Genomic DNA, 18007 nt, shown 5'->3' on the forward strand with positions numbered 1-18007 from the left:
GGTGATGCCAACAGACACTTTGCTCTTAACCAGACACCTGACCATTCTCCAACTGTTTTCTTCATCTGGACCATCTGAATAGATGTGATGCTCTCGGAAGCCCCGGGGACCATCTGTTGTAACTGATCCAGCTTCTCACTCCTTCCCAAGCCGTCTTGGTTTTCCAAGTGTGCTCTTCCAGTTCTCTTCCCACCCTCATCGACACAGCTAATCCTACCATGGCCTCTGCTGTCTGCCTCTCTCTTCTCTCTTAGGGCCATATTTCCCTCTCCTTCTCCTCTTCTCACCCAGCTCTGGCTCCTCAGGGACTGAAATCCCGCCCTGTGCTGAGCAGACCAATCATGCTGCTCTGTCTATGATCTCCACATCTTTGGTTCAGCCCAGCTATTTCTGTCGGCTGTACCTGCAATTCTTCTCACTTCCCTCTGGGTTTTACACTTCTTTTGGCACTTAGAAGGTGTCAGACCTCTTAGAGTTAGTTAACTGCTGTCAAGGTTAGACGTCTGACATGGCTGGTGATTGATTAATAATGGGTCAAGGTGTGAAAAGAAGGTAAGCCATTCCACTTAAAACTGAAGGAGGCTTGCTTCTTTTATGGGCTTTGTCTTTGTTTTTCCTTCCATAGGACAATGGGCTCCATTGCCTCATCAAGGGGAGGGGGAACCAAAGCACAATTAGTACATTTCAGAAAATAGTTTTTTCTACCTTTACTAGATACCAAGATTTACCCTGGGTGTCTTCGTTCTTGTACATTCCTTATTAAGCCTTCCCAAGATGAGCTCCTTCCCTTGGTGCTCAGACAATGCCGCCCAGGCCAACTGCTCAATTCACTCATTCATGAGCTCAGTGACTATTGAATCAGACACTGTGCTAAATACTGCAGCAGGTTTAAAAAAAAAAAAAAAAGACGGCCTCTCTTCCCCAGGAACTCAATGTAGTTGGAGAAAACAGATCCGGACAGTGAATGGCTGAGGGCATTGTAGTAACTACACTTAGCAGTGTGCACAAATTATTTCAGGAATAAAGAGGGCTGCCTAGCTCTATTAAGGGTTTCTAAGGAAAGTTTAATGAAAGTGGGGATATTTGAGGTAGACTTTGAAGAATGAGTAGGTGTTTGCTACCATGTATCGAGAGAATGGGGTTTGTAGCTATTGGGACAAGCTTAGAAGCATGAAAGGGCAGAGTGGGTGGTGGTGGGTCTTGATGTTATCAGAGACTTCTTCTTAGAGAAGCCAGAGGAACAGGTGAGTGGCAGAGACTGGGTAAACAAGATGCAGGATTTGCTAGTCTCTGATCCATGCTCCTTAGCGGAGAGATGCAGAACAGGGACTTAATACTTTGGCCGCAGGCCTTAACCTGGGGATAGACTTTAGAGCAGGTGAGTGGGTGGCTGACTCATCTGCTTCCAGACACTGCCACCTGTCAGCATTCCAGTTTTGTGGCTGGTCCTAGGCCAAAGGTCAAGTCCCAAGAGATTCTTTATAACATAGCGTCTTGGAGACTAGACCACCATTTGCCTCCTCTCTCCTCTCCCCTCCCTCTTCCCAACCTCATCACCTCCCCTCACCCAAAATTCTTTTAGTCACTTTTACATATTTCTCAGAGTATGCTACCCATACCTGCTGGACAGTTCAAATCTCATTTCCACCTGGATATCTTCCTCTGCCTCCTCTTCCCCCTCCTCCCTCCATGCCCATGACAAGACACACCCCCTTTCTCCTGTAGAACCCTCTCCGTACCTGCTCTGTAATACTAAGTTTTCCTCACAGGTTAACCTACTAGTTTGTGAGTTCCAGAGTCTTGCACAGAGCCTAGCATGTGGTAACGTTTTGATAATGTTTGTTGGATGACAGGAAGAACAACTAAAGTCTGTCCACTCTGTCCCAGGTACCGGGTACATAGAGATGGAGGGAGCCTTCCGACAAGGAACTTAGAATCTGGCGGATCGTGGTGTGTGATGATTGGAGCCCAATATTATAAGATCTATAAGATCTATAATAGGGGGTTTAGAGAGTACCAAGGAGAGAGGAAAATCACTTAGCCTGGGAAGTCTTCCAGGGGTAGTAATTTATGGATTGAACATTTAAATATGAAAAGCTTTTGCCAAACTAAGAATGCTCGGAAAGAGAAACGTATGTGCAGAGACATAAAAGAGAATCGGTGTTGGGGACTGTGAGTATTGACACTCTGCAGTGTTCACTCTGAAGGGAAAACATGTTTTAGAGACCAGAGATGAGGGGAGTAAGGCTGTCGCTCTTTTGTGGATGTTCCAAGACTATTATTCTGGCAATTGGCTTTTAATCAGTTTTATCACAAGGGCGTGAAGATGTTATAGTCACCTTTGGAGGAAGAGAAGAGTCACTTATCTGTAGTTCTGGCTGCTGCCTTCTAGAAGTGGTTTCATTTGGTTTACAATAAGGACATTCACAACAGAATTGTTTGTATAGAAACAAAACCCAAAAGCTCTTGGGCTAGGGATGTAGCTCAGATGGTTGAGCACTTACCTAGCATGCGTGAAGCATTGGGCTTGTTCCCTAGAACCCCAGAAAACTGTTGCAGACGCCCACAATCACAACATGCCTTGGAGGCAGGAGGATCAGAAAGTTCAAAGCCATCTTTGACTATGTAGCAAGCCCAAAGCCAGCCTGGTGCTCATGAGAAAGGTGCGCGTAAGAACGGAATAATCCTGTTTCCCAAGGTAACTCTCACGCTCACATTCAGGACGACCCGACCCTCTGAGATGGGCGGAGACTAGGCTTTCTGGCAGCAAGCCTGGCATTTGGGGGATGTTCCTGACTCACTAAAAGAGTGTGGATGTGTTGCTCATTTTCTGGGAGATGATGTGGGACTCAGTGCTCGTGTTTCTTTCGGGTTCCGTTCCCTCTCACCTTTTGAAGATGCAGTCGGCTCTTATACCTTGCTGTGCTTTGGTCTCTCTGCCCATTTGACCTTCACCCAAACTTCTTTTAGTCTCTTGCCTTTTTACACACCACACACACACACACACACCTTTCTTTCTTTCTTTGTAGCGTTTGAGGTTGAACTTAGGACCTTCATACTTGCTTGTCAAGAGCTCAACCACTGGCTCACATCCTCAGCCTCCTGTCCCCCCCCCCCCCTTTTTTTATAAAGAAAATGATTCATTGGAAAACGGAAAAACACTCTACCCAAAAAGATATTCAGTTAGGTTGGTCTTGACTGTTGTTGCTTAATTTTGGAGGGGCTGAGGCTGTAGTTAAGTAGTGGAGTGTATACTTAGCATACAAGAAGCCCTGAGTTCAATCCCCAGTGCACACATGTGGGCACAAGTACACACAAACACCCGAGCGCGCACACACACATGTGTACCCACACGCATACATGCATGCACACACATACACACACACACATTGCTGACATCAACTCAGACCTTCAGGAAGGTGATAGGACTAGAACAAAGACCTAGCAACCGTTCACCTGCATCTGCAGATTGTTAGCATTTTACTGCATTTACTTCATCTAGCTATCCCTTTCTCTCTCTCAAAATATATTTATGCGTTTATTTCAGAACCCATTAAGCAGTAGTTGCAGATACCACACATTCTTATGTAAGCCTCCAATGTGTATTTCTGAAAGGCAAGAAATTTTCTTACATAATAGATTTTTTCTATGCATTTATTATTTATCTGTATATAAGGAATATGTTGCTTTGCTTATTTATAATTGTTTGTAATGGATTGTTTTGTGGGGGGATGGTTAGCAGTGAAGACTATATATATATATTCTCCTGCCAGCAGCTATGGTGCAGTGTGATGCTACATCAGATTGACTTTAGGCATAAAGTGCTTTCGGTTGACAGTGGGGAAGGGAGCCAATCAGAGCGAGATTTTCTGGATGTTCACTTGATCACATCTGTGGGGTAGAATGAAGGAGGAAGAAGTCAGACCGTGGGCCCATAAGGCCTCTGGGTAAAGCGGTCCCTAGTTTTAAGGGCAAATCTCTGCCACATAGAACGGGACTTCTCCAGCATAACGCATCGTTTTCTTTCACATCTTTCAGAACTGGTTAAAATCGTACGGCTATCTGCTTCCCTATGAGTCACGGGCATCCGCACTGCATTCAGGGAAGGCCTTGCAGTCTGCGGTCTCCACTATGCAGCAGTTTTATGGGATCCCAGTCACCGGTGTGTTGGATCAGACAACAATCGAGTAAGATTTGCAGAGGGCATTATGCCTTGGAACTTTCTGGGCTCTGTTCACAGTTGTCATGGTTGTGCCATGCCCATCTTACCACCCTAAGCTGCTGCACGGCCTTCTTGGGAGAGAATACCAGACTGTCCTTTCACAGTTCTGGTTCTGGGTCATCTACCTGTCCCGACCCCACCCCTCTATTTTAAATTTAAGCTGTGTGACCGGAGACAAGTCGCCTAACCCTGCTGGGCCTCAGTTTTCTTGTCAGTACAATGAGGGAGTGGGTTACTGTGGATCCGTTTCCAACAGACTCTGTAAGTCGTGCTCTGGGCCACGGCCCTAAGATGAGTGTGCACGGCTAACTTGATCCAGAGAATTGTGGGGTGATCACAGGCTGTCAGTTCTTGGACCACTTTTCCCATTTACCAAACACCTGCTGAGTGCCCGCCTGTGCCAGAGCCTGTGCTTAGCCCTAGCCTCCTACTCAGCTGTTTTGTGAAAAACACAGTCATCTGGCCACGCCATCCTAGGGCTCGGAAGCACACGAACCCGGGGGAGACGCCGAGAAGGCAGTAACTGAAATCCAGCCGCGAGAATGGTTCTCATCACTCGGGGGTAGCTAAGGGAGACCTAAGAAGGTCACAAAGCCAACCTAGAAGGAGGGGTCAAAGAGAAGGGGAATCCCGGGAGGGAAATCCTTAGGGGAAGTGACGTCACAGCAGCGGGGGGGCGTGGCCAGCAGGGTTAGCTGAGGGAGGTCAAACAGAAAGGTGCACGGCTGGGTTTAGGAATCAAGAGGTTACATAAAACCTCATGGGAATGGTGAAAAGAAAGCCAGGGGCACTGAGGGTAAGGAGACCAAACGCGGCAGTGATGTGAAGACCTTTGAGGAGCCTGAGAACAAATGGAAGAGGGAAAGATGGATGGTGGTTTTTACTTGTTTACCATGGGAGAAACCTAGACCTGTGACGCGGCTCGCCGCCGGTAAAGGTGTTCCTTAGAGCCCCAGAATCCATGTAATGGTGGGAAGAGAAAACCAACTCCAGAGTCCTTCTGTGATGGTTTACCGCGTGCAAACACACACACACACACACACACAGAGAGAGAGAGAGAGAGAGAGAGAGAGAGAGAGAGAGGTGTTTCAGCGTTTAAGAGCACTTACCACTCTTGCAGAAGAACCCGAGTTCAATTCCCAGCACCCACATGGTGGCTCACAACCTTCTATGACCCCAATTCCAGGATACCTCTGACTTCTGAAGTCTCCAGTACTTACTTGCTGGGCAAACAAATATTCGGCACGTACATACCCGTAAAAATGAAACAAATATTTAAAATATAAATAAGTAAAAATGTAAAAAGATAAGAGTAGTTGATTACATTTTAGTTTAGTTTGGTTTGGTTTTGTTTCAGACAGGATCTCTACATAGTTAAGGCTGTTCTGAAACTCACAATGTAGGCCAGACTGTCCTTGAACTCACAGAGATCCTCCTGCCTCTGCCTCCCAAGTACTGGAATTAAAGTTTCTGGCACCACTGTGCCTGACTTTTTTTTTTTTTAAAGAAGTAACCATAGGCTGCCTAGCAGGTAAAAGTGCCACACAAAGTAATAACCTCAGTGAACCCTTAGGTCTTTTTTTTAATTGGATATTTCCTTTATTTACATTTCAAATGTTATCTCCTTTCCTGGTTTCCCCCCACTCCCCACCTTCTATCCCTTCCCCCCTCCCCCTGCTTCTATGAGGGTGCTCCCCCACCCACCCACCCACTCCCACCTCCCTGCCCTCACATTCTCCTATACTGGTGCATTGAGCCTTCACAAGACCAGGGGCCTCTCCTCCCATTGATGCCTCACAAGGCCATCCTCTGCTACATGTGATGCTAGAGCCATGGGTCCCTCCATGTGTACTCCTTGGTTGGTGGTTTAGTCCCTGGGAGCTCTGGGTATATGTGTATGGTTGGTTGATATTGTTGTTCTTCCTATGGGGCTGCAAACCCCTTCAGCTCCTTCAGTCCTTTCTCAGGTTCCTCCATTGGGGACCCGGTGCTCAGTCCAATGGTTGGCTGCGAGTATCTGCCTCTGTATTTGTCAGGCTCTGCAGAGCCTCCAACCCTTAGGTCTTACAGAGAAAGGAAGGAACCAGCTCCTACAAATTGTTCTCTGATCTTGTGTGTACACACATACACAATAATATAATACTTTTATATTATTATATAATAATAAGCATAAATGAGTAAAAACTAAAAAGAAAATATCCGTGAAAGTCACCTAAATTGCTTCAGAGGAGACGTTCAGGCCAGGAAAGCATAGAAAGAGCAGAAGCGAGTTTCCAAAGGGGGGATGGGAGCTCGGGAGAAGGCGGAAGCAGATGGCAGGGCTGGTTGAGGACACAGGAGAGCTGGCAGGAGACAGAATGGGAAGGCACACGACTGTGGCTGAAGCAGTGCCCCCGGCAGACAAGTTACTCCGTCAACTCTGGGGGGCTCCGCCTGTTTCTCTGCAAAGGAGAATTTTGGGTTTGACTATCAAACCCTTGAGTCTATTATTCCAAGCTGGAAAACTCTTAAAACTTGATGATTTTTATTCTATTCAAACATTCCCTGGTCCTTCCCTCACTGAGACATATTGTGAAATTCTAAGACGGTACTCATGAAGGCTCCTCAGAGGCTGTGAGTGGGATCCTTGGTCCTTGGCCTCATGGGTGAGTGGCTTATAGATCCCAGCCTCCTCCCTAGGCTGCTGTTATTTTGAGGCATTTGTGAAGGCTTCGTGGCCATGCATCCTGGGCCAGGAGCACGGTGTCTCTGCTGAGGTACCACCTGGCCTTAGATTTCACTCTGTTCCAGAAAGCCCCAGGCCTGCTGGACAGGGTCCAACCCACGGCAGGGGGATGGGAAAAGAAACAAAGGAAAAGGAGCTGAGGAAAGAGGTAGCATCTCTGCCTGCACCTCTGCCTGCACCTCTGCCCGCATCTCTGCCCGCATCTCTGCCTGCATCTCTGCCCGCACCTCTTTTAGGAAGTTGGGACCAGTGTTCTGAACACACAGAAGGAAAAGGCTGTTCACACTTGGTCCAAGGCCAGAGTGGGATGGGTAGAATTCAGAGGGCTCTGTGACCTTGGGCACCTGAAGCCTTTCATGGGGTCCACCTCCTGCCATAGGGCTCTGCTAGAGCCCTACTCAGTCCCGCTCGGCCTTGCAGTAAAAGAGATGGCTCCTGCTTCTCTCTCTAGTGTGTGTTATTGTAAGAAAGTTTGATTCCCAATTTCAAGTACTATTTTTGAGTGTTTGCCTTGGGAAATGTCACGCACTTATCTTTTTCTAATTCCTCCAGCAACTCCTCTAACTAGACTTTAGCTAAGCTGAGAGAGAGAGAGAGAGAGAGAGAGAGAGAGAGAGAGAGAGAGAGAACACTACTCAGTATTTCTTTACTAAACTGCACTGATAGTAACCAAGCGATCGAAGTTGTGGCCCTGCCTCCCTTACTTCTGCTTTCCAAATGACCCGATTTATCTGTGCAATCCTGACAACCTGAGTTCAGTCCCCAGAACCCATGTCAAGGTAGAAGAGGACAGTCTCCCTTCATCATCCTCTGCTCTCCATGTGTAGCATTGCATACAGAACTCCCGAACACATCGTGAACATACAGTAATAATAAATAAATAATTTAAAATTTTAAATACAATAAAAATTCTAAAAGCAATCCAGGTGTAGTTGTGGCTGCTTTCAATCCTAACACATAGGAGATCGAGTTAGAAGGATCATGAATTTAAAGCCAGTCTGGGCTACCTAGCAAGAGCCCGATTCAAAGTACTCTAGGAGAGCAGGCATGTGTGAGAACTGCCGATGTTGACACGGATGTTACACGGATGCAGTCACGGCACATTACAGCTGTGAGTGTGGGTCACTCTCTGAGTGAGGCATGCCAAGATGAGCAAGGCCTAGTTTGCTCCCTCTAGGGGCTTTTCTTAGGTGGTTAAAATGCCCCGTCTTCTTTTCTGCATTGCCAATGGCAACTGCTTTAACAGCTGTGAATGAGGTCAGACATTTTCCCTTCCAGCAATGCCAAGTTCAGTGGGTCTGTTGTTAGGCCAGTGCGGAAACATAAAATGCAAGGCGGCCTGGCCCTAGTCAGTTGCAGCTTTTAAGTCTTTAAGTCTCCTACCTGGGCCCTTCTTAAATCCCCAGTGATGTCCCAGCCTTCTTCCCTGATGTGCCTTGACCTGATAATGAACAGGTTTATCAAGATTTACTGATTTCCACGCACTAGACTAGCTTTGGGGCCCAAGGACAAACATAACGTGATTTCTGTTCTCAAGGTAACTGCCATTATTAAAAGCAATAGATTAACATTGAAAATCACAATATAAACTGGGCACTGGTGGTGCACATTTTTACTCCCAGCACTCTGGAAGCAGAAGCAGGCAGCTCTCTGTGAGTTCAAGGCCGGCCTGGTCTACAGAATGGGTTCCAGGACAGCCAAAGCTATACAGAGAAACTTGTCTTGGGAGGAAACACACACACACACACACACACACACACACACCACAATATAATATAATAACTGCTATAGAAAATTACATTCTGCATGCTATGTCTGTTCAGAGTTTACTTTTCTTTTGAGTTAGGGTCTCAGTGTATAGACTAGGCTGGCCTGGAACTTTTGACCCTTCTGCCTTAGCCTGTCAAGTCCTGGCTTTACTTCTTAAACACCTGGAGTGAAAGCCACTGCCTCTCTTTTGTGCTTGCCTGCTGTATAAAGAGCTATGGGTCATTCATTTATTCAGTCAGTCTGTCGTCGATTTAGAAATCATTAGTGACGACTGACGACTCTCTTTGTGAGGCTCCATGCAGGCCCAGGGGATATAGGCAACTCTCCTATCCTCATGCAGCTCAAAATCTATCAAGGAAAACAACAAAGCAGAGAGGAAACAAGAAAGCAGATGCTTACGGTTGGAGGAGCGATAGTCACTATACAGAAACATTAAGCAAGACAGGCAGTGTCTTAGTCAGGGTTTCTATTCCTGCACAAACATCATGACCAGGAAGCAAGTTGGGGAGGAAAGGGTTTATTCAGCTTACACTTTCACACTGTTATTCATCACCAAATGAAGTCAGGACTGGAACTCAAGCAGGTCAAGAAGCAGGAGCTGATGCAGAGGCCATGGAGGGATGTTCCTTACTGGCTTGCTTCCTCTGGCTTGCTCAGCCTGCTCTCTTATAGAACCCAAGACCACCAGCCCAGGGATGGCACCACCCACAAGGGGTCCTCCCCTCCTTGATCACTAATTGAGAAAATGCCTTACAGTTGGATCTCATGGAGGCATTTCCTCAACTGAAGCTCCTTTCTCTATGATAACTCCAGCCTGTGTCAAGTTGACACACAAAACCAGCCAGTACACACAAGTGTTAGGGTCAGGTTGCTGTGAGCCTTCAGGGAGCTCTGTCTGAAGGGCAAGGACCATAATGATATAAAGGAACAAACCACACAAAGATAGAGGGTCAGAAGCAAAGGAGACAGCAATCACAAAGACTCTAGAGTAAGAACAGTTGGCTACCATATTCAGAGACCAGCAAGGCACCCCTGTGGCTGGCTGTCTTACTGAAGGGAGAGCGGTAACACGCTGGACACATGGCCAGGGCTAGACCACGTGGAATGCTGTAGATTGAGCCGGGGTTAGGATTTTATTGCAGTTATGATGCTGACGAGAAAACTGAGGTTCGTGCTGATTTGACCCCTTGCCTGAGCTCCTCGCTTGGTGGAATTAGAACTTAAAACTGTCTGCTCACTCCAGTCTCCTAAGTATTTCTTAAACTCAAGTGTTTCTCCTTGGGAGTGAATGAATTCACTAATCAGTCAGTCTACCAAATTCCTACTGGAGGCATGCAGAGTTGGGGTCCCAGAATCTAAGATGAGAATGTGTACCGCCGTTCTTTATGGGGCTGGGGGCTGGGCAGTGCCTTCCTAGAGTGCTCAGTAACCACAGTGTTTGTGTGTGTGTGTGTGTGTGTGTGTGTGTGTGTGTGTGTGTGTGTGTGTGCTTGTGTGCCTTCTCTCTGCCCAGGTGGATGAAGAAACCCCGATGTGGCGTCCCTGATCATCCCCACTTGAGCAGGAGGAGAAGAAACAAGCGCTATGCCCTAACTGGACAGAAGTGGAGGCAGAAACATATCACCTACAGGTGCTGTGGCCCCTCTGTTCCTCCATGGCTCCCCCATGCTCACGCTGTTTTTCCTGCCCAAGCTTCTGAGGTTCACATGGTAGTTATGTCTTGGGAAGTGTGAGAATCAGGACAAAGGCCAGTCATGTGGACATCAAGACAAGGGCTGAGAGCCTGTGACCTTGTCTTCTTTGTGACCTCCACAGGTGACTCCATCCTCAGGTTTCCTGGTTTACCTGGTCTTTTGGGATCATTAATTTTGTTCTGTCTAGCCACCTACGGTTTTACTGAGGGTCGGGCAGTGGTGGCGCGTGCTTTTAATTCCAGCACTTGGGAGGCAGAGGCAAGTGGATTTCTGAGTTTGAGGCCAGCCTGGTCTACAGAGTGAGTTCCAGGACAAACAGGGCTATACAGAGAAACCCTGTCTAGAAAAATAAAATAAAATAAATTAAACAAAAGTTAAAAATTAAAAAAAACGTTTGACTGAACATGGAGTATGAATTGTTTAGTTGGGCTCTGCTCTGTAGAGATGCCTCTGCCCGATTCCTAATTTCAGCCTGACAGACCTCACCCACGATGCTCAATGCAGAGTCTCAGCTGATTCTTAAGGAGAGAAAGGAATAAGGATACAAGTCACAACCATGTCATTCCTTGCCTAAGAAAGCCAGGGCAGGGCAGGTTGTGTCTCCAGCCCCACAGTCACCGAGACAATAATAATGGAACTCAACACAGCAGAGCCAGACACCTGGGCTCACATGGGGCTTGGGCAAGGACCAGGCTGGGAAAGGCTTCAATAAGCTCTGCTTGATGCCTCTCACAACTCTGACCATCTCAGACTCCCTGGGCACAGTCAAAGGACCTAAGACAGAGATGTCAGGGTTAAAGCGAAACTTTTCTTACTTAAGAGATGTCAAGACCAGAACAGGATTTCTTTCTTTTCCTTTTTCTTTTTTCTTTTTTCTTTTTTTTTTCAAAAAGAGAAGGAACGGTAAGAAGAATCTAGGTTAGAGGACCCTTGGCTCTCCCAAAGACGAGGGACAGATCAAGAGAAGGGGAAAGAAGTTTCTAACCCAATTCTAACCTTACCTTCCATTACCCAACCTCTCTAAACCTCTCCTTCCTTCCCATCTGTCCCTAGGATGACCTATGCCCCAGGCATTCATGGGAAATCATGTTCCATTGTAGAGAACTGTGCACCATAGATACAGCTACCTTAAAGGGCTAAGCCAGGTGCTGGATTAAGCCATGTGCTGCCCTACACCAGCTGCTGATAGACCAGCAAGAGTTAGCTCCCGTCCACTTAAATGCCTCTGTACTATTGCAGTATTTCTGTGACTTTTACAAATGTATATAGTTTATCTACTGGAAGAGGAAGAGTTAAACTTAGAGAATTTGATCTACCAATTTTTTTACTACACATGGGATAGAATCACTTATGCAACACAAGACTTGTCAAGAATAAAAACTCTGATGAAAACAAAGCTGTTCTGACTGAGGGTCCCAGTGTACTTCCTAGTCAGTGTGTTCTTCAGCCCCTGAAGCATCTCAGTAGATAGAATCCTAGGACTCAAAATGTGAACACCTCCAGACCATACTTCTCTGATGTCCCTTTTAGCCCCACTGATCTCTGATTCTGTATTTCCTTCTAAAGACCTTTCTCTCTCTCACACCAGCATTCACAATTATACCCCAAAAGTGGGTGAGCTGGACACACGGAAGGCTATTCGGCAGGCTTTCGATGTGTGGCAGAAGGTGACCCCACTGACCTTTGAAGAGGTGCCATACCATGAGATCAAAAGTGACCGGAAGGAGGCTGACATCATGATCTTCTTTGCTTCTGGTTTCCATGGTGACAGCTCCCCATTTGATGGGGAAGGGGGATTCCTAGCCCATGCCTACTTCCCTGGCCCAGGAATCGGAGGAGACACTCACTTTGATTCAGATGAGCCCTGGACATTAGGAAATGCCAACCATGATGGTAAGGATATGATGGGGGCGGGGTGGGTGGTGGGGGGTGGGTGCTGGGCTGTTCAGTTGTCGGCAAAAGATGCACAAAGGATGCGTGGGAGAACACCACTGATGAGAGACCTGCTTTCCAGAGCTTCTTGTCTAAGAACTAAGGACCCAAGAGAGTGAGAGCTGTGGCCTCTGATAATATTCAACACTCAGTCCATCAGGACCAGAGTCACAAAGATGGGTGAGGCCACCTAGGAGTTGGTCTAATTGGTCTGAGGCAGGATAGCACCGTGAATAAGAAGATGGTGTGTCAGAGGCTGAAGAAACAGGCTAGAAGACATGAAAGTGGACCTGGAAATCTGAAAGGCATGGCTTCCAGTCCCAAAGTTACTCTGAGCTGTGGCATAACTATTCTAGCATCCTCAGACAACTCAGTCTGTACCACTGTGGTGGTGTGGATACTCATGAAAAAGCAGTCAGTTTTGGGTAGCAATAACTCTCATCATTAAAGAGTTTATCCATATAAACTCACAAGACACTGGCTTAGAAGCAGGAAAAGACACAGTGTTATGTCCATTTAAATTTTTTACTACATTCATCTAGTGTGTGTGTGTGTGTGTGTGTGTGTGTGTGTGTGTTGTGTTGTGTTTTGTCAGTGTGCACATGCCATAGGAAGTCATCCCTAAGATGACACGGTGCAAAGTCCCCAAAGGACCAAAGGATACCTAAGCATTTAATTAAGGGGACTAATTAAGGCAGAGACTAGTGTCTATGTGAATAATCCTGTTGTGAGGCAGACTCTGTTGCAACTGGGGTGCCAAGAAAATTCAACAAGAATCAGGGGGAAGGAGGGACAGGAGGTTCAGCCTTTAGACTATAACAATAGTAATTCACAGGTATGTTAAGGTTCTAAGGTCCGTACCAAGTGCCTTCCACACATCATGCCATAAGTAGATAGTATTGCCCCCATTGTACAGATAGGCAAACTAAGGTACATAGAAACATTATTCTGTCTAAGGTCCTACAGTGAGTAGGTAAATGAGGTTTGGAATTCGGGTATTACAAATCTGGAGCCCATACCTTCAGCCACCATGCTGAGCTTTCACAGATCTCAAACTACAGGACCCATGAGAATCATGTAGACATTTAAGAGTGCAGGGTCCAGGTTTGAGAAGCATCTCTGACGTTTCCCTCCCCAGCCTAACCATGAGAACATGAAATCTTGTCCCTGCAGATCTTGATCCTTAGGCTGGACCATGTTTGAGAAACAGAAAACACTTCTTCCTGTCTCGCTGCTTGTGGGTGCTGGCAGGCTTTTAGAAGTCCCTTCCCTCAGAAGCCATGTCTGGTGTAGGTAGGTGGAATCTTCCTGAGGATACACCAGACCACTGTCGAGTCCGGGGCTGGGAGCAGGTTGCTCCTCTCAGCCTCTACCCAAAACTGGCCCAGGAGGTGGATTGGCCAAGGTGCAGCCCAGGAGCAGACAATGTCATTGTCCTCTTGTTTCCTGTGAAGCTCCGTTTCCCCTGGCTTGGCGTCATCTCTATGACCTGGATAACTTTCCTGACCCTGGTCCACTTAGTCTTTATCTTATTTTTACTGTTGGAGTGATGTCAACAAACGACTGTGGTGACTGATAAGGTGTCAGGAAACAAACCCTTGCGTTCCCAGACCTTGCCGTGTGCCAGGCACCGTTAGCTGAAAGGGTTTTAGTTTTAGCTGTGGTAAATACAACTGAGTTTTCGAAGGGCTATTTTCCTACGGAGGTGCTAGGAAGAAATGCCTCCGCCTTCCTTTCTGCTGAGCCTCGGGGTCTCCAGCCACGCCCACTCCTTGCTTTGAAGAGTTAACTGGGCTCAGCCTCCAGTTCTGAGGCTGGTGTGTGTGTAGCGAGTGGGAGGGACCTGGAACCTGTGAACCGGCACTATCGCAGCATCCCATGTTCCGATAGAAAGCCCATGAGAGCTAATGTCTTCTCTGGACTGGAGTCAGGACTTAGCTCCGTAAAGGCAGGGACGGTCCGGTTAACGCTTAGAAGCGGTGCCATAGATTCCTGGCTGCTGGCGGTGAGCTGGTGTGCCCTGCCCTGGGTGGGTGTTGTCCAGAGGAAGGCATCCACGGAACTTTGGTCCGATTATTGGCTTTCTTCTTTCATTATAGAACCTTTTCAAACTCTCGACAGGAGGGAAGCTAAGAAAGGCCCACAGATAGCTGTCCCCGCTTCTGTGACCACTGTGACCACTGCGACCACTGCCACACTTATACTACCTAGCCCTCCCACTTTTATTTTGGGACCGAGGGTTTTCGTTTGTTTGTTTGTTTGTTTTTATTTGTTTTGGTTTCTTTGTGGTGGTGATGGTGGATTTTTTTTTTTATTTTATCTTTATTTTATGTGCATGAATGTTCTGCCTACATGTTAAATGCATCTCAAGCTGTGTCCTTGGAGGCCAGAAGAGAGCGTCAGATCTTCTGGAACTGGAGTTATAGATGGCTGTGAGCTACCACGTGGGTGTTGGGAAATAAACCCTGGTCCCCTACAGGAGGAGCAAGTGCTCCTAACCACTGAGCCATCTCCCCAGCCCTATGGCTAATGTATTTTAAAGAAAGACCCAGGCATAATGTCATTTTACATATGACTACTTTAATGTGTAACACTAACAAAGGCCTAATCTTACATAACCACAAAATCATCAAATTCAATGAAGTTAACAGTTTTTTAAACTCTGACTCCTGGAGTTCTGGCAAAGTGCTCGCCATGCAAGCACGGAGACCTGAGTTTGATTCTCAGAACCAATGTGAAAAAAGCCAGATGTGGTGCCATATGCCTGTACTCCCAGCACTGGAGAGTTGGAGACAGGGGACTACCTGGGACTTGCTGGCTAAGCAGCCCAGCCCAGACAGGATGCTCCAGAGCCAGGGAGAGACCCTGTCTCAAAACACAAGATGCAGCAACGCCCAAGGCTGACCTCTGGCCTCCACATACACACACACACACACACACACACACACACAGGCACATAATCTAACACCCTCTGGCCGGCCCCCTAGCTACTGCAGAGCTCTGTTACCGTGCTTGGCTTGAATCGGGATCCAACCACATCCACATCACACACGGCTCTTTTAAAGTCTTACCATTTAGTGTACAGCCTGTCCCCACATTTCCCTGTGTTGCAGGGAAGAACTGTCCTGAGTGTGGTCTTTTGCACGATGAGACTCAGGTTCACCTACAACCTGTCCTTCTCCTCATGACTCGAGCATTGCCGAGGAGAGCAGGCTGTCTGGACTTAGCTTCACTTTTGAGGTCGGATCTTTCCTTGGTGGGATTGGTTTGCTTTGTTCACTTCACCAGCAACCACAGATTTTGTCCTGTTTAGAAATGAGGAAGCAAGGAAGAAAAGAAGAAAGGAAGGAAGGAAGGGGGAGGGAAGGAGGGAAGGAGGGAAGGAAAGAAGGGAAGATATAGTCTATATCTAAACGCATACTTCCCGAATCACAGTCCTCACTGCCCCAATTATTTAAAAGTCTTCCTAGACTCACATCTATAATTATAGAACTCAAGAAGACAAGGCAGGGAGACTGTCACAGTTCTGAGATCACCGTGGGCAACATAGTAAGTTCCAGGCCAGCCTAGAATACAGAGGCCCTGTTTGGGGGGGGGGGGGGGGAGGGAGGGTAGGACAGGGAAGATGGCTCTATGGGTAGTGTGCGTATCCTACAAGCATGAGGACCTGCATTTGGATCCTTTTGGGTTTTTTTTTTTTTTTCCTTTTGGTTTTCTGAGACAGGGTTTCTCTGTGTAGCCTTGGCTGTCCTGGAACTCACTCTGTAGACCAGGCTGGCCTCGGAACTCAGAAATCCACCTACCTCTGCCTCCCAAGTGCTGGGATTAAAGGCGTGCCGCCACCACCCAGCAACACCCACATAAAAGCCAGCTATGGCCATGCTTATCTGTAACCCCAAGCCTGGGGACAGAAGTGGGTAGATGCTGTGGGCTGCCTGGCCAGCCAGATCAGCCAAAGCAGCAAGCACTAGGTTTACTGAGAGACCCTGTTTCAAATTAAATAAATGATGGAAGGTGGGGAGCAATAGAGAATTCTCAACATCAGTCTCTAGTCTCTACCTCCATGGCCCCCACAGGTAAGCACGCCTGCGCCCACACATACACCACGAGCACGCGAGCATGCACATGTGTGTGAATCGTGCATGTGATTCTCATTCCCCACCCCACTGACGTAGACAAAGGGACTTAGCCCAGCACACCTTAAAGCCACTTCTCTTAAACTTCCTCTGTCCCCATTTCTTTCAAATGAGTCAGGCAGTGAAGTCAGCAGACGCTTTCTCAGTTGTGCCGGGGAGGGGGCCCTGAGTGTTCCATCCTAGAGGAAGGTGACAAGCCAGGAAGAGCCTTCGGGACCACACCCTGCTCTGCTCCGCTCGCAGGACAGAACCGTTCCACACTTAGGTCACTAACTCATGCCCCACCGGGGAGGGAGGGAGGGATTATAATCTCCGCATTACAGTTGACAGCGGTGAAGCTCTGCCGGGTGTTGGGCCAGGTGGACCGGGAGAAAGTCCCAGTTGGAAGGCAGCAGAGCCAGAAGTGGAAGCAAGGCGCCACATCTCTAACAATCCCCACAGGGGTCTGTGATAGGCCATGGACAGCATTTGGAAAATGACTGCAGTTTTGGTATTGTCCCCTTCCTAGTGCTGACACTTTACCATGTCAGACTCGGGCAACTTTGAGCCATTTTCTGAGGCTACCTTCCCCCAGAAATCTCAGTCTTGGGGCAGAGTTTGTACCCGTGGCTGTAATTAATGATGCTTGGGATGTGGCCAGATCTAAAGGTGCCTGAGATTAAAACGCTGTCAGAGTGGAGAAGGCGGCATTCCCTCCAGCCAGGAGAGCCAGGCTGGTTTCCCGAGAGATGGCGCTGGGGTGAACCTTAAAGGAAGGAGGTCTTCTAGGCGGAGGGGGCAGTGCTGGGGAGACTGTGGGGGTGAAGGGAAAGGCAAGGTCCACTGGAGTAGCCAAGCAGATTGTCGTGCTACACAGCACAGAGACTTCCGGAACACACACAGCTGGGGACCCTGGTCCTCTCAACACAACAGAGGTGCTGCATAATGACCGCCTGTGTGAGAACCTGAGGTGGGCGCTTTTTACACTGACTCGTTGATCCTTGCCCCTGCCCTTAAGAGGAAGGCAGGCATGATTCTCTTCGCTGCAGAGAAAGAGATCTTAAAATGCCACACTGCTAGGCAGGGCTGCCCAAACTGTGTTCTGATCCCTCTGCTTCCTGCCTCCCGCCCTTTGGGGACTGAAGACCCTGAGAGTCTCCTCTGCATAAGGCACGAGGCCCTTCTTCATAGCTGACCCCCTCATCTGTGTCCCCTCACAAGCTCAGTGCAGCTGCCCTCTCCTCTCCTTCCCTCTCCTCACCAAAGCTCTCCTGGTTCTGTGTGGTGGGATGCTAGCTTCCTAGCACTTCTCTTCCTTGCGGTCCTGAGAAAGACTTTTCCCTTCAAGCCACTTCACTAGTCACAGAACCAGGCACAGGACAGTGGTGGCGAGCACTTCGGCTCCCTGGCTCCCTGCTGAGGCCCCTGTGGATGTTCCCAAGGAGAGGCCTGTTCAGGAGAAAGGCCCTGAACAGCTTGTCCAGGTGGATCAGCGAGCCAGGAGCAGAGCCAGGACAGGCCCCAGGAAACTGGGCTGCCTTCTGCCAGC

The 18007-nt window shown here is 47.9% G+C and overlaps 1 protein-coding gene across 1 annotated transcript in view; it reads left to right on the plus strand.

Moving 5' to 3' along the window:
* Mmp24 (matrix metallopeptidase 24) overlaps positions 1-18007 on the plus strand; it is a 44086-nt gene that overhangs the window by 13574 nt on the left and 12505 nt on the right. The window contains exons 2-4 of the mRNA XM_052184049.1: positions 4039-4187; positions 10231-10347; positions 12000-12304. Coding sequence (XP_052040009.1) covers positions 4039-4187; positions 10231-10347; positions 12000-12304 — 571 coding nt within the window. The remainder of the gene's footprint in view (positions 1-4038; positions 4188-10230; positions 10348-11999; positions 12305-18007) is intronic.

The sequence above is a fragment of the Apodemus sylvaticus genome, chromosome 5, assembly GCF_947179515.1.
Source record: "Apodemus sylvaticus chromosome 5, mApoSyl1.1, whole genome shotgun sequence".
Taxonomy (NCBI): domain Eukaryota; kingdom Metazoa; phylum Chordata; class Mammalia; order Rodentia; family Muridae; genus Apodemus; species Apodemus sylvaticus.